General features: G+C 43.3%; 1 protein-coding gene across 2 annotated transcripts in view; it reads left to right on the forward strand.

The window, feature by feature from the left end:
• DGKG (diacylglycerol kinase gamma) overlaps positions 1 to 16727 on the forward strand; it is a 202205-nt gene that overhangs the window by 68480 nt on the left and 116998 nt on the right. For both annotated transcript variants that reach the window (XM_003792723.1, XM_003792722.2), the window contains 5 exons: positions 1822 to 1986; positions 5945 to 5994; positions 9721 to 9795; positions 10852 to 10974; positions 15012 to 15129. In XM_003792723.1, the coding sequence (XP_003792771.1) occupies positions 1822 to 1986; positions 5945 to 5994; positions 9721 to 9795; positions 10852 to 10974; positions 15012 to 15129 (531 nt within the window). The remainder of the gene's footprint in view (positions 1 to 1821; positions 1987 to 5944; positions 5995 to 9720; positions 9796 to 10851; positions 10975 to 15011; positions 15130 to 16727) is intronic.

Genomic DNA, 16727 nt, shown 5'->3' on the forward strand with positions numbered 1-16727 from the left:
GGAAGTCATTGATAGTATCTCAGTGAATGAATACTCTGAGGCTAGAGCAATAGCTCGGGGTAAATGGACAGCCCAGTACAAAGGCCTTCACTCATTTTTTTTCTCCATTATTAAGGTATGCTTCTCCATAACTTTTCTTCCAGAGGTGATTTTCATACTTCTGTTGCATATATAATTTTATTACAATTCTCCCCTATCTCACTATCCCAGATTTTATCTTATCCTACTGTATTTTCATCTCTACTTGTTCAACCCTAAGGCTTTCTGCTTTTGTTATATAGAAGTTATTTCTTCTTGCAGCCTACTGAGGGTCTTGTCCAATAAGAAATTACTCTCAAAAATCTGGTCCTCTGAGACTTCTGGTGAAGCTTCCTTCTTTTTTTTTTTTTTTTTTGTAGCTCTGTTTCATAGTCTCCAACTTGGTCTCTTCCTGGGGAACTTCGTAACACACAGAGTGTGTCAGCAGCCTGTGATCTCTCCTACTGACCATCTGGATAACGGCTAACAGCCCCACCACCTAACACCCAGGACTTGTTAGGCTTTCATCTAGCACAGCTCTGCTGGCCTGAGAGGAATGTTCACTCACACTGCCTGGCTGTTTCGTTCTCTGAATGGAGAAAGTGTAGGGAACATTGCCTTCTCCACCAGGCTTACTGTCGAGGCTTACAGCGGAGACTGTCTCCACCACTGCTTATGCCTTCAGCACTTTATTTATGGTGGTATTACAGTACCCAAGTTGGATTCTCCACTGCCCATCTTCGGTTTATTCCCTAGTTAGTTGTTTTCTGTGAGTTGTACACTCCTAGGAGATAGTAAGAAATCATTTCTGAGGAACATGGAGACAGAGGGGCTGCAAGAAGAAAGATAGCACCCAAAGTTTCTCAAAAAATAGAATTCAGCTGAGTGTAGTGGCTCATGCCTGTAATCTTAGCTCTCTGGAAGGCTGAGGCGGGTGGACAGCCCTGAACTCACAGGTTCTGGACCAGCCTGAGCAAGAGTGAGACCCCTGTCTGTAAAATAAATATCCAGGCATTGTGGAAGGCACCTATAGTCCCAGCTACTTAGGAGGGTGGGGCAAGAGAACTGCTTGAGCCCAAGAGTTGGAGGTTGCTGTGAGCTATGATGCCACAGCACTCTACCCAGGGTGACAAAGTGAGACTCAAAAAAAACAAAAATAAAATTCACACAGTTAAACAGAAATGCCTAGTTTTCTTGTTAGTAATAGATCTTATATTTCCAAACCAAAAGACAGAGTATGAAGAGACAAAGAATTTTCTTACCTAAGAGATGAAAAATTTAGGGGGAAAATTTACTCTATTCCTGTGGTACAATAAGTCACTTTCTGTATTTTCTTAATCCAACTGATTAAGCTTGCAATTAGTCAAAGTTCTTCCTACTTTCTAGAAATTGGTTGATGGTCAATCCTAATTTTTTCCTTTTGAATATTCATCTGTCTCTATTTGTATTTATAAGCATTTGAGAAAAAATTGTGACAGTGTATATTAGTAAATGACAATTACCTGGCATTTACTGGCACTTACCTGCTGACTATTACCAAGAATCACTACCATCTCTGAATATTCCCAGAGTATACATGCATGTCTTACAAATGTCTTACCCTTAAAAGGGTTGGAACAGGGCCCGCTCAGAGAATACGAACCCCATAAATTGGATTTCTAGGGTGACTCATTTGATCATGTCTCTGTAACCTTGGAAGACACATAAAAAATTATTGCCTCCATGATGATAAGAATGGGAGAACAAGGAGGTTAATATTTGCTAACACAAAATGTCCCCTAATGCTTCTTTTTACTGTCACAGAATCAAGGGCAGCCAGGAAGCAAAAACCAGCTGAAGATCAAGTGGCTGCCACCTTCCCGGGAGCCCCTGCTGCTGCGTGCTCAGAATCCGCCATAGTGTATCTGAAGGATGTTATGTGCTACCTGTCCCTGCTGGAGACAGGGAGACCCCAGGATAAGCTAGAGTGTAAGTGCTCACCCTGTCAAAGGGCTTCAGCTTTACTTAGAGGAAGATCTGGTGCCCTATGCATCATTCCCAAACACACTGGACATTGATTTGAGGTCAAGGGTCTAGGTCCTGCCTCTCTGGGGAAGATTTCTTTGTCCTCTCACCAGCATCTTTTCCTAGAATCCACCCTATGACACAGTACCACATAAAGTGGGAAAAGCGTCTGAGACCTGGGCATTGAGAATCAGAATTTGGAAAGGGGAAGGAGTCTCATCAAGAGGTCAAGGTCTCATCTAGGGTTGGAGACCCTCTTGCTTTGCTGGCAGGGCTTCCTAAAAGCCTCCAATCAGAAAACTGCTGCCTCCTCTTAATGGACTTTTCAAGAAAGGTAGCCAACATCAGTCTTCCTCCCCTGTTTTATGTCCAAGCAACTTTTTAACTGAGAGCTAATCATCCTCTATCTTGTTAAGGTTTTTTCCAATTCTCCTCCCACCCCACACCCTACTCCAAGCTCTTTGGCCTCCGGAGAAGGAGAGCTAGTTAATTAATGGAGTTGGTGCTACCAAAGTTGGTTTCAAAAACACATCTTCTGGAGGAGAGTAAGAGCTGGTAGCAGAAGGGAAAGTTCATAATGGCTGAAACAGCCAGCCATCTTGTAGATGGCTTAGTGCAGGGAAGGTTTCTCTGGCCCCTGTGAGCCTACAGGCACCCTTTTTAAAATAGAAGATGGTAGAACCTTTTTAAATAAATTGTACTGTCTTTGTTTCTGCTGGGAACTTAAGCAAAGAAAAATATACACATTATACTAAAAGTCGAAATTCCAGTTCGTAAGACTAGTCAACAACACTTAAACATTAGCAAGGCAAACCTGCCAAAGGTTAACTCTTGCAAAAAGCAAATTAAACAGTTTGTTCATTAGCTAAGCTTAAAATCTTCCCCATTGCCAGGTGTGGTGGCTCACGCCTGTAATCCTAACACTCTAGGAGACCAAGGTGAGTAGATCACTTGAGCTCAAAAGTTGGAGACCAACTCTGAGCCAGAGCAAGACCTCTTCTCTAAAAATAGCTGGACATTATGGCAGGTGCCTGTAGATTATTGTAAGCTATGATGCCATAGCACTTTACCAGGACGACAAATTGAGACTCTGTCTCAAAAAAACTCCCCTATAGGTTTGAGGTATTAATAATTCCAAGTCTTAAGTGCCAATTTGTAGCAAATGTAGCAGATTTCTGTTTTCTTCTGGCTAATGTTCAAAGAGAAATGTCAAATCATTCCCAAAATATAGCTGCATTTTTAGTTTTAGACATTATATTAATATTTGTTAATAACCAAATACCAAGAAGAATGTGACAGATTCTTTATATTAGTGACTCTCAGACTGAGTTTGTAATGACAATGAAAAGAAACTTTAAAACTTCTTACTTCAGAATATTTCAAGGATAGTTAATAATTAAATACAAGGAACTTCCATGGCCCCATCACCCAGCTTCAATAATTATAACTCACAGTCAATCTTACAGCATTTACACCTCACACCTATATTCCCTCTGCCTCGGAAGTAAATTCCAGGCATCATATAATTTTATCTGTAAGTAGTTTGGTATACACTTCTACTGACAACAAACCCTTCTTCTTAAATATAACTTCAACACGATTATCACGTCTAAAGAAAATGATTCCTTACTATTATCAAATACTCAATCAACATTCATATGTTTCTGATTACTTTAGAGATTTTTTGTTTGTTTAAATCAGGATCCTAATGAAGCCCATAGATTCCCATTGGTTATTATGTCTCTTTGCTCTCTTAATCTTTTGCTAATTTCTTCCTGTAATTTTTGTTACATAAAATTGATCATTTGTCATGTAGGATTTTCATTTTGGTTGGTTTGACTTTTATTAAACCAAATAAATTTAAATCCTTCCCCTAATTGTAATGATTAAAACAGGTTAAGCTTAGGGCAGTGCCTATGGCTCAAAGGAGTAGGGTGCCTGCCCCATATACTGGAGGTGGCGGATTCAAACCCAGCCCCAACCAAAAACTGCAAAAAAAAAAAAACAAGTTAAGCTTTGCTTTTTAAAAACCAAGCTTTGTTGGCTCAGTGCCCATAGCTCAGTGGTTACAGCATCAGCCACATGCACTGGGGCTGGTGGGCTTGAACCTGGCCTGGGCCTGCTAAACAACAATAACAACTACAACAAGAAAATAGCTGAGCGTTGTGGTGGGTGCCTGTCGTCCCAGCTACTTGGGAGGCTGAGGCAAGAGAATTGCTTAAGCCGAAGAGTCTGAGGTTGCTGTGAGCTATGACACCACAGCACTCTACCGAGGGTGACATAGTGAGACTCTGTCTCAAAAAAAAAGGCTTTGTTTTGTTTTGTTTTGTTTGTTTGTTTGAAATAATATCCTGAAACCCCACCTATTGCCAATGCAATAATAATAACTCTCATCATCAAAAACCTTTTGTTTGCTAAGAACTTTAAATGCTAAAGTTATATTAACCTCATGTTAACCTCGCAACAACCCTAAAAGGATAATAGGATTATTCTCATATTATACATAAGAAAGCATAGGAAGGTTTAAAAAGTTGTCCAAGGCCACACTTCTAAGAAATAGGATTCTTACTCAGGCCTTCCTAGCTGCATTGCTCAGACAGTGCCGGAGAGAGCTCAGCGTTAGAGATCCGTCTAGGTCCAGAGCCCTGGAATGATGCTAGTAGGAAAGGTCCATCCTTCTTTATGTCGTTCGACCATCTGTTGGGTGAGTCAGCAGCATATGCTGAGTGCCTCTGACATTCTGAGTAGTCACAAAGAATCAGAAGCCCCTACTTCTAAAGAGCTTAGACTCCAACCAGGGATCCCCCCCCTGAAAACCACAAGCCTCCAGAAGGAAGTGACAACATGAGGGCAACTCAGCAGGAGCAGTGTGACAAGGTGGGTACGCAGTGAGAGATCGGATGGGTGCAGCAGAGAAGGGCCAGGGGGTGCAGGGTCCACGGAAAAAGCAGGCGTGATGCAGGGTTGTAAAGAACAGAAGGAAACAGAGAGCCGTTTCTCTGTGCTGCCTACACAGCTTGCTTCTGAGACCACAGACAGGATCTTTGTCTTTGGGCTGAATGAAATAAAGGTTTTCAGGTCCCATATATGAAGATTTTGTCCTTTGCCCAAATTTCTCTCCCAGATCTTCCTTGTTCTACATCACCTCCCTGCAGGTAGAACATGACTGAAGATGTTTTTGAACAGCATATTGACGCTTCAGAAAATAATAATAATAATAATAATAATAGCTTCTGTAGTCGTAACTACCTCATAACATCATGAAAGATTAAATGGTAATGATAAAGTGCATAGGACAGTGCCCTGAACATACTAAATGCTATATATAAATGTTTATTAATAAAAAAATAAAAATAAATAACGTCTGTTGAGTGCTTTCTACAATCCAAGCACTGTGAATTTGACATATCATTTATACATTAATTCTCATACTAAGAAACTACTATAATCTCCATTTCACAGATAAGGAAACTGAGCCCAGAGAAATTAAATAACTTGTTGAACACCCCAGAAGTGGTAGGGCAGGGCCAGGATTTAAATCTGCCTACCTCCACACTCTTTCTATACAATAAAAGCAAAGCCCCATCTGTAATTCTGGCACTTCTGTCCCCCCACCAACTGGGCCCTCGCTTTGAGTTGTGTGCTAGTGACGCTGAGAAGTGTGCATGCTCTCCAGGGAATCCTATCTGTGACCTGGATCTCATCAACCACAGAATTATTGTTTAGATAGGTCCAAAAGCCAGGACCTCCTCCCTTGTTCCACCTTCTCTGTAAGGAAGTCTAACTCTGTGCTTAGAGGGAGGGTGAGCTGACTGCACTGGTCAGAGATGGCCAGGACTGATCTAAAACCTTGGCAGCATCAAAACCTCAGCCATCCCTGCTTTCTGGAGGACACTTCAAACCTTATCTCTGTTTCTTGCAGTCATGTTCCGTCTCTATGATTCAGATGAGAACGGTCTCCTGGACCAAGCGGTAAGCTCTAACTCTAAATATCCCTTCTAGGTCTGAGAAAGGGTCAGGGAGTGGGGAACAGAGGGAGGAGGAATCCAAACATTTTCAGTTACTTCTTTGTATGAATAGCAATATCTTAATACTGGCTGCAGAAATCTGCCCTCTATCTCCTGTTTTTAAAGAACCTTGCAGACAATGAATGCCAACTTCCCTTTTCATTCCAGAAGCCCAGGAGCATAAAATCTCAGAATGGGGAGGTGCTTTAGTTTTTCATCCAGCTTAAAGTCCCCATCAGTTGACAAACTTCCTTGCAGTTTCCTGCTGGATCCCCGGGGCCAAGGGGAGGACTGTGGAAGAGGCAACAAGAGCAGGAAGAAGAGCAAGGGAAATTACTGGTCACTGCTGGTGTGGTCTGGCATCACCCCTGGTCTCCTCTCATACTCCAGGGCACAAGCCCAAGAGTCTGGTCTGTCTGCTTTGAGTACATGACCCCATCCCATTCATCTGGGAAAGCCTGAGGCTCGCCCCCAGTAATTCAGGAATAGTCAGGGCCCATGGAGTGAGAGGGGGAATGGAAAAGGAGAAGGTAAACCCGGTCAGAGAGGCTTGTGGTCATGACTGGCAACATCAGAGACAGGGCTCATTAATGGGACAGGCCTGAGGTTGACATGTGTGAGTCTGAGTCAGACTAGAGGAGAGAGGAAAGGGAACAAGTTCCCTCCACTAGACCAACTGAATCATCCCAACCTCCTCGAAACCACTGGGCACCTTTACAGGATCCCACCAGCCACACTGCAATGCTGTGGGTTGTCTCCTTTGAAGGAACTAGCAGAGAATCACAGAATCTCAACATTTGGTCAACGCATATTTACTGAATGTCTATCGGGATGTCTAGCCTTTTGGCTTCTCTGCACCTCATGGGAAGAAGTTGTCTCAGGCCATACACTAAATACACAAACACTAACAAAAGCTGACGAGAAAATAAAAAAAGGTCTATGCATAATTTTTGTGGTATCTGCCACCACAGGTAAGCAAAAGGTCCTCACATAATCCTCATGTGGCCCATGGGCCACAGGTTGGACACCCCTGGATGCTCTCCTAAGCATAGGGGTACACCAGCAGAGCCAACTGTCAGCACTCCATGCCCTCCTGAGGCTTTCCTTTCAGCCCAACCATAGGTGCTAATTAGCATAGTAAAATGTGAGTTAAGTGGAACCGGGTCCCAAGAAGGAAAATAAAGGAGGAAAGGAAGCATCGGAAGGAGTTGTGGCTTCAGCTCGGACAGCCAAGGAAGGCCCCACAAGGGGCATCTGAACAGACTTGAAGGAGGGGAGAGAGTATGTCGTGGTTGGGCAGGTGACAGCTGAGGGAAGAGCCTTCCAGGAGAGGGAACAGCCAGCGCACAGGTCCTGAGGGGTGCCTGGGGTGCTAGAGGATTACAAGAGTCAATGGGAACAGAGCAGAATGAGCACATGGATGAGCTCAGAATGAGGAAGCAATAGGAGATGAGATCAGAGAAGTTATAGGGTATGGAAGAGGCAGGTGGGGAGCGTCCAAAGTATAGTAAGCCTTATAGAGGATTAACGGGGCTTATCTTTTACTCCAGAGAAATGGAGAAGCATTGAAGGCTTTGAGCAAAGAAGTGACATGATTGACTCATGTTTTAACAGAATCATTCTAGCTGCTGGGCAGGTTAGACTGTAAAGATGCAAACGAGGACACCAGTTAGAAAGCTATTGACAAAATCAAGGCATGAAATGGTGGTGACCTTGCACAGGGTGGGAACCACTGAAGGGGGTGAGAAGGGATTGCGTTCCACTGGTAGCATGGGTGGACCAAAGCAAATCTCAAAATAGCAAAACAGTTATACAATTTAACTTCCTACCCAGAATCCTGGGTGGACAAACTCCCAGGCTCTTTTTGAGCTCTCCCAGCAATGCAGAGGTCGCCCACCACCTGAGACAGCCATTCCACTCCGAGAGAGGCTTCCTTCCTGCACACAAGACACCTCTCTGTTTGCCAGGGAAGGGTTTTCAAAACAAAGCAGCTTTGGCTGACTCCTCCCTCTCCCCCACCCCAGCGGAGAGTCCAAAATAAGCCAACCCTCAATTCCTCCCTTCCCCCTATCCCTGGGCTTCCTTCTGCCCACCTCTGCACCTGATCAGGATAAGTGGAATAATAATTGTACATGATAGGCCTTCAAGTATTTGAAGATGTTATCACATCTCCCCTAAAATCTCTAAGCTAAAGTTCCCCAGTTCCTGCACTGGGTATCATAAGGCAGGCTTCAATATCCACTCTGGACAAGCTCTTGTTTGTCAATGTTGTTCTAAAAATAAGGCACAGAGCAGAGCCCACCCCTCCATCCTCCAAATTGCCCACTGTGGCATAACCAGGGTAGACCTTTGGGGTACTAGTTCTTCCTGAAACCTGCCCACTGCTTCTGTTTACATAGCCCAAGACCAAGTCTAAATCTCAGTTCCTGTATCACATTTTTTCACTGAATCTTGGACTCAACTAGATTCATAAGCTCTTTTCCTCTGGAAGTGCTGCCAAGCCCTGTCCCCACCTTTCTCCCCCATCTACTGTCCCATCCTGTAGCTTTGCAATAGATTACTTTTTAATTTAAATGAAATGTAATTTTTAAAATCCCTGTTGGGTTTTAGCTTGTTTTGACCCAGAATTCTACCTCATGGAGGTCACATTTTCGAATCTTGTTGCAGTCCATCTACGCGTCCTTTCAAAGCAATCTCACTGTGAACATCTCAGATGTTGCCCAGTGACGTTCACTTTGACACCACATGCCTCCTCAGTCCTGTGTGTTTCAATGGGGCTCTCATACCCTGACTCTTTAGCATCCAACAAGTCTGTGAGGTTTCATTTTTAATATAATCATTCTTCTGTTTTGAGCATTTAATTTGCTTTTACATAGCCGGATTAGAAACAATGCTGTGATGAACATCTGCATTACACAACCCTTCCTAGATATTGTATTGTTTCTCTTTTTTAATTTCAGATCAATATGAGGGTACAAATGTTTCAAGCTGTAGTTGAGGCCTTCACCCAGAGGTGTGCTGAACACCTTCACATTGTGCACATGAGGTGAGAACCCACCAATCACCTGGCCATGGTATTAAAAAGCTCACTGATCAGGCAAATGCATCTGTCATGAATGTCCTGTTCATGGACAGCTGGGCTCAGGGCTAGACCATGGCGCAAAGGAAACAGAAGATGCCAGAAGGAATCTAACTCATGGTGCCAGAGCTAGGGCTAATACAGTAACCCTCCACCCAAGGGAAATGGACCCCTGAAGGGGTACAAGTTGCTAACACTGTGGAGAAGAGGAGTGACAGGAAGGGGGAGAAGAGACTGCCTTGGTTTGTAAGTTTGTGGAACTACAATCACAAAGAAGGATAAAAGAGGAGGGCTTCCTACACTTTCCAAGTTGATGTACAGAATAGGGGAAGGGAAGTGTGCCCAGGGGGATCCAGGAGGTCAGTGTTCAGCAAGTTTTCTGCATCCCTCTGACTTGTCTATCCTCGTGCTTCTTGTGGGCTTGTGTCCACTGAGCTTTGTGGTCAAGGCAGAAACACCCATGAGCTCCTCCTGAAATGCCGGGGTATTGCACGAGCTTCTTTTCATGCTCTGCCCTGCCTATCCTCCCCCTGGGTTTGATTGGGAGTTTTGCTCTTGATGATACATCTTTTGTTGTCTCTCCTTGACATTCTCTCCCCTGATACTTTCTAGGAGATGGATCTCATTGTCAACCAAATGCTGCATGTCGCCCAGTACCTGGAGTGGGATCCCACAGAACTCAGGCCTGTGAGTGTCCATAAGGTTGGGGCAACTTAGGGGTGAGTGTCTCAGATGCGGATGGGTCACACTCAGGATGTGGATGCAAATGCTCCCCGTGCAGGGTCTCCCAGCGTCATCTTCTCACAGGCAGCTTCTCTGGGGGCCCCTCCCACTTCTCTGCTAGGGAAGATGTAGGCAGCACGGACGACATAGAAAAACAATCCTCCTAAACTTTTCACCAGAATGCACATATCAAAGAATTTAGACCTAGAGAGAAGTTGAGAGATTCTTCTGAATCACCAGATAATATTAATAATTACATTTGGGGGCTTCTATGTTCAGTTGTTATATATTAGATAATTTATATATTTTATTTTTATTTCAGGTTAATGTGAGGGAGCAAACAACCAAATCACAATATTTGAATTTGTTAGGTAGAGTCCCCTTGTAGCCATGTCCTGCACTCAGAAGGTGTGCCATACACTCCTACCTTGTGCCCACTCAGTGGGGGCACCCCAAACTCCCTTTCCCCTTCACTTGTTCCCCCCTCCCCAAATTGAATTGAAATGACGTTTTCCTCCTATGTGGGTGTGAATTAGATCATCTACTAGCTTCACATTAGTATTGAGTTCATTGGATATTTTTGTGATACTTTACTGAGAAGAATGTGTTTCAACTCCATCCAGGTAATCACAAAAGATGTGAAGTCACCGTCTTTTTATAGCTGAATAATATTCCATGGTATACACAGATTATTAACCCATTCTGAGTTGATGGGCATTTAGGTTTTTTCTAGACAATGCATATTCATTTTATCTAATCCTCACAACAGTACTGCAAATATAACCATATCATATCCATTTTTACTGATGAGCAAACCAGGACCCAGAGAGTTAGGGTGACCAGCCTAACTCCAGGGCAGAGCTGGACCTAGAAGCATGGCCTCCCTCCCTGCTCTTAACAAGACAGGAAAAGGGCAAAACAAAAACCAAATAATACAAGACAAAGAGAAAGCAGAGGGTGAAAGGGAAGTAGAAGAGTTGACATTGAAAATGGACAATTGCTATTCTTTGGACCCCACAGATCTTGAAAGAGATGTTGCACACAATGGACTATGACCAGGACGGATTTGTGTCACTACAGGAATGGGTCCATGGAGGGATGACCACCATCCCATTGCTGGTCCTCATGGGCATGGATGACTCTGTAAGTCAAAGCTGGAGTTCAGAGATTCTTGCCATTCAGAAACATTGGCTCCCTGGTAATGTCTATATGTCTCCCTGGCCTCTGCCCAGGCTTCCCAATGGACACACCTACATCCTAGGCCAGCCCCGAAGTCCTCTCAATTCTCATCCCTTTTTCTAGCTACTAGTGTCTAAAATATAGTCATTCATTCAACAGACAGTTAGACATTTACTAAATTATTACTAAATAAAATATACAATTCTGCCTGCTGTAAGAGAGCAGATACAATATTTGCCTGCAAGAAACTTAACCAGGCAAAGGGCAGACAAAAAAAAAATTCAAAGAACTCCATGTTTTGAACGAATTAAGTTTAAAAATCCTGAGAGAACTGGGGAAGGAAAGAAAAAAGGAAAGGAAGGAAGAAATGAGGGAGAGAAGGAAAGAAGAAAAAATACTGATCTCTTGGGGGGATCTTACATGAATGATTATATAAAAATCAAAACAACTAGATTAAGTAAGTGTTTTTATCCCAGCTTATATAGATGGAAAACTGAAGTTCTGAGCCTAAGGAGCAAAAGGAGGCAGCAGGATCTGTTCCTGACTCCAAAATGCTTCACTTTCTAACCTCCCCCACCTGACAGTTGGAGTTAGCCCAGTGGAAGGAACCTTGGAGGGTGCTTGTTATCACTGAAGAACGTTTGAAATTTTGATATTCCATTCTTGAGAATAAAGATCAGGTGGAAAGATCTAAGAGGATTTTGATCTAGCTTTCAAGGATGGATAGGACTTGGCTGGCAGAACGTGATAGTAGAGAAATTTTGTGGCTCGGAGAACAGCTTGATCGAAAACTCAAATGAAAGAAAGTTCAGGGAGTGTTAGAGAAATCTCCCAGTTTGATCAGAGTAGGGATACGTGTAAACACTAAATGTGAAATCAGTGGGTACGTGTGCCTGTGTCTGAGCCACTCAGTTACTGCGTTTTCTGCTTATTTACATGTGAACCAACTTCCGTACATAAGCTAAGAAAGATTGGACTGGCAGAAGCACAAATGATGGCATTAAGCATTTACCCAGACAGTCACACAGGTTGTGCGACAACTCTTTGAGATTACAGAAGTGTCACAGAGAGGAGCAGAGCAGGAAGTGCAGCTGGGCCAGCCTCCCGCTGACAGGCGTTGCCTATGACATTTGCATCTGGCAGTTCTGCAATTCGAGACTAAAGCTGAGCCTTCATTTCCAAAGCCCAAGAACTAAGAATTCTGCCATCATGTCACAGAATGTCCAATTCCTCCCAAGTACTTAGTAGAAATCAGGGAACCAGAATCTGTACAACTCCCGTCTTATTCCTTAGAACCCAGAAAGTCAGAACTGGAAAAAAACTTTGTGATTACAAAGACCTTTGTGATCCCTGGCCTGACTCTGTCCCCTTTACGTCACAAACTGAGGGCCCAGAGAGGTAAAGGGAATTGCTCAAGGACAAACACCAAATTAGTACCAGAGGCCACCCACACATTCAGTAACATCACCCCCCTTGCTCAATAATTCCCTGCTAAGAAGCTACATGTCTATCCCCTCAATATTCTCTCCAGTGTCTTCCACAGATGCAAAATCAGCCTTGTAGAAAACTGCAATTTACATCAGGAAAGTGGCAAATGAAAAGCAAATGCAAATTTAGTTTTTATTAATCAGAAGGTTTATGCATTTGTTTTAAAATATGTACTATGTTTTTAACATTTACCGTTGGGGTTTTGGAGAAAGCCCCCATCAACGTCTTAAAAGTCTTACTGTTTGTTTGGTTTTTCCAAAATCTACTTAGAACCACTGAAAAGTCTGAGGAATCTCTGAATGGGATATATGCAAAACTATCTGTCTCTTGGTGAAACTGTAGCAGCAGTTAAAAACCTGGCCTGGGTGATGAAGGTTACGCCCCACGTTCTGCAGCCTCCATTGTACAGAAAGGAAAGAGCCACATGATGGTGCTATAACCCAAGCAGAAATGTCACCTTAGTCTGTCATGGTCTATTTGCTTCTTATCTTGAGTTTACAAAAATAATAGCTGAGAAAGAGGGGGTTCACTAATTGACTTAGCAATATTTTCAGATAAAAAGATTGTCCTCTGAGCTACATAAAGAAGCTGTATCTTCTTAAGAGGACTGTAATTTCTCATCTGTTCATATAGGAAGACTCTAGCCAGGGATGGAAGGAGCATGAGGTCTGGGGCCAGCAAGACCCCCCAGCTGAGTTGTTTATTGTCTGTGAGGTCTTGGGCTAGTTATATAACTTATCTGAATCTCCATTTCTCATTCCAGAATAGGAATACATCCACCGCCTTACATGTAAATAAATACTCTAGTTATTTTTGTGGCCCCAGCACCTGGTACAGAGTAGGAACTTAATACATTTTAGTTGACAATGTGTTAGGCACTGAATTCAGGGGCCTCCCTTACACGATCTCATTTCAATCTTGTGAAAATCCCTGGAGGTAGATGTTTGTAAAATGAAGGAATCAATCAGTCTTTTGATGAAGCATTATTCATTTGTGAAGCTATTTACCAAAGTGGAATTTGTTTACTAAACCTTCAGATAAAAGGGTTTTAGTTCTATAAAAGTCACGGCTTGGAAGAAGCAGGATTTTGAGATAATGGGAAGAAAAGAGCTTAACCGGACCTAGAGGAGGAGGCCAGCATTTGGAAAAGAATGCAGGCTCTTCTGAAGATCACAAGCTGGACCTGGGTGTAACACCAGGGCTGACCGCAGTAACCAGGCCAAAGGCAGGGGTGCCTCCGAAGTAGGAACTGCATTTGAGTCAGGCACATTGGACTTAATGTCCCTGACCATGTCCCTGTCCCCTCATCACCTTACTACGGTAGCTTTTACTGCTCAAAACCAGCCCAAGGAGCCTGTGGGAAAGGGTCAAGTATAGCAAAGTCCAGGAGAAACATCTCTGAAGCCACAGCCTCCAGTCAGGCGGTACTCCCCTATGGACTGGGGAATGTGGCATTCTGGGGGAGGTGTGTGATTATGTGAGGCTTGGCGTACCTGTTGAGCGAGGAGATCTTCACTTCAGAGCCAGATCAGGAGGAAATGGTGTGACCCTCTCTCTGTCTCTGTCTTTTTACTTCTTGATCTGTGCACAGACAGTTGGTAGGAGTACATTGTTTTTACAGAACTATCTCTTCTTGATTATGACGCTAGTGCATATTCATTGTAGAAAAATTAGAACATACAGAAGAAAGGAGAAATTATAGAATAAAATAAATCCATAATGCTGCCAGCCATAGCTAACCTCTGTTAACAAGTAGTAAAATGTCTTCCCAACAAAGATCTCATGATATAAAACTGAGATCTGAACATATTGTCAAATTTGCACAATGCTTTTTTCACTTAGTGTTCTATCAGGAGCAATTCCCATGCCATTAGATTATTCTCATAAATATGGTTTTGATTGCCACCTCACATGAAGTCATATAGATATACCACAATGCACCTTTTGGTAATTTCAAGACCTTTAGGATATTTCAAGTTTTTCGTTATTTTAAATAATGTTGGGTTAAGTGTCTAACAGAACACAAAAATGCTCATCTATCTTTTAAAAATTATTTCATTAGGATTTCTTTAGGTGTCCAAGAAGAGAAATTTGTAAGTCAAAGGTTGTAAACACTTAAAGGATCTTAAGTTGGAAAGATGCTGTAGATGGATAGAGGGAGAGGGGGAGGGGGGAGAGAGAGAGAGGACCGTTGTTCCCATTTCCACCTTTGCCACACATGCAGCAGAGGTTTATTTTATCTTACACATACATACCCCCCACAGAGTGGTCCTTGTTTTTAATATTTGATAATTTTTAATTATGGATTATTTTGATTTTTAATATTTGATAATTTTTAAATTACTGATTATTATTTTGATTTGTATATAAAACAGTAAAAAAGTAAGAGTTTCTTGTCTTCCAAATATGAGAAGTGGGTCATATTTAGAAAGGGGAAGGACATGTGAGAGGCAGCCTGGCCTTCACTGGTGAGGGGCTGCTGGCTCAGGGTCTCATTCCCCCTACGCCTGCAGGGCTCCAAGGGGGACGGGAGGCACGTCTGGACCATGAAGCATTTCAAGAAACCGACCTACTGCAGCTTCTGCCACATCATGCTGATGGGTGTCCGGAAGCAAGGCCTGTGTTGCACTTGTGAGTAACTGACCTGTGAACCCCTTTCCCCCAGGCGCTAGCTTGTTCTGCATTGGTTAAGCCAGTCCAGGGAAGTTCTGGGCCAGCAGTTCTCAATCTGTGGGTCACAATCCTGCATATCAGATACTTACATTACAATTCATAATAGTAGCAAAATTACAGTTATGAAGTAGCAATGAAAATAATTTTATGGTTGGGGGTCACCACAGCGTGAGGACTGTATTAAAGGGTCGCAGCATTAGGAAGGTTGAGAACCGCTGTTCTAGGCATTTCTGCTTCCCAGCTTGAGAGGGCATCCATGTATTTCCAACAGCAGAATAAAGGCCTCTGAGTTCTGTTTTTACTTTAGCCAAGTCAAATGGAGTCCTGTCATGGACCACTGACCCCTTAGACAAAACTCTTAAAGTTCACACATCATTAAAAACATATCTCATGCTAATTTTAGTTGTTTTTTTTTTTAGTCAATGTGTGCTCCAGGTGTGTTTAGAGGAACATGGTTTTGCTTTTGGGGGGTAGTTTCTTGTTTTTGATTTTTTTTGTTGTTTTTGTTGAGACAGAGTCTCAAGCTGTCGCCCTGGGTAGAGTGCCATGGCATCTCAGCTCACAGCAACTTCCAACTCTTGGGCTCAAGTGATCTTCCTGCCTCAGTTTTCTTTTCTTCTCTTTTCTTTTTCCTAGAGACGGAGTCTCTTTTTTTTTTTAGTAGAAACAGGGTCTCACTCTTTTGCTTAGGCTGGTTTCAAACTCATGAGCTCAAGCTATCCACCCGCCTTGGCCTCCCAGCATGCTAGGATTATAGGCGTGAGCCACTGCGCCTGGCCGGGTTTTTTTTAAATTAATGAACAACGTGATTTCTATGCTGTAATGCAATGAGAATTTAAACTATCCATTTGTTTCACTTTATAATCCATTTAGTAAAGTCGGAGGGGAAAGGAGATAAAACCAAGTGATAAGAGAAAAAGGAGAGAGGGAAACAGGAGACAACAGAAGAAAGAAACCCAGGGGAAGGAGGAAGAAGGGGTGATAGAGAAAAGAAGGAGACGCCGAGATCAGGAGGGGACGGGAGGGCTGTGACGAGAAGGCTTTGCAGGGGCTCAAACATGGGGGCACAAAGAGCCTGCCAACTACCTGGTGATGCCAAGGCCAAGCGCTCAGCCTGAACCCCCTGGGGCCCGGGAACTGCTGCTCAGAGAGGCCTCTCGGCTGGGGTCCAGGTCAAGAGATGCCTCTGACATGTCCTGAGTGAAAGGCAGCAAGCAACTCAGCCACAAAAGCCACTTTGGCAGAGCCGGGCCTTTGCCCTCCAGAGCAAGCAGCAGCGGGCTAAAGAAGGGCCCACCAGTCTCTCTGGCACCTGTTCAAATCCAGCTCCCTCCCACAGCTCACAAACCCGCTCTCATTCCTACCAAGTTGTAGGCTCTGAGCCACTGCTCTTTGTGTAATAGTAGTAACAGCAGCCACCACCATAATTTGTGGAGTATCTACTCTGACCCAGACACGTGCTGGTTTATATAAACTATCTCATTTAATGCTGCAAAATCCCTGCAGAGAGAGAGGCCATTTTAATCCCATTTTACAGAAAACTCTGAATTTCAGAG

The sequence above is a fragment of the Otolemur garnettii genome, unplaced genomic scaffold (genome assembly GCF_000181295.1).
Source record: "Otolemur garnettii isolate 467f Iridium unplaced genomic scaffold, OtoGar3 scaffold00060, whole genome shotgun sequence".
NCBI lineage: Eukaryota > Metazoa > Chordata > Mammalia > Primates > Galagidae > Otolemur > Otolemur garnettii.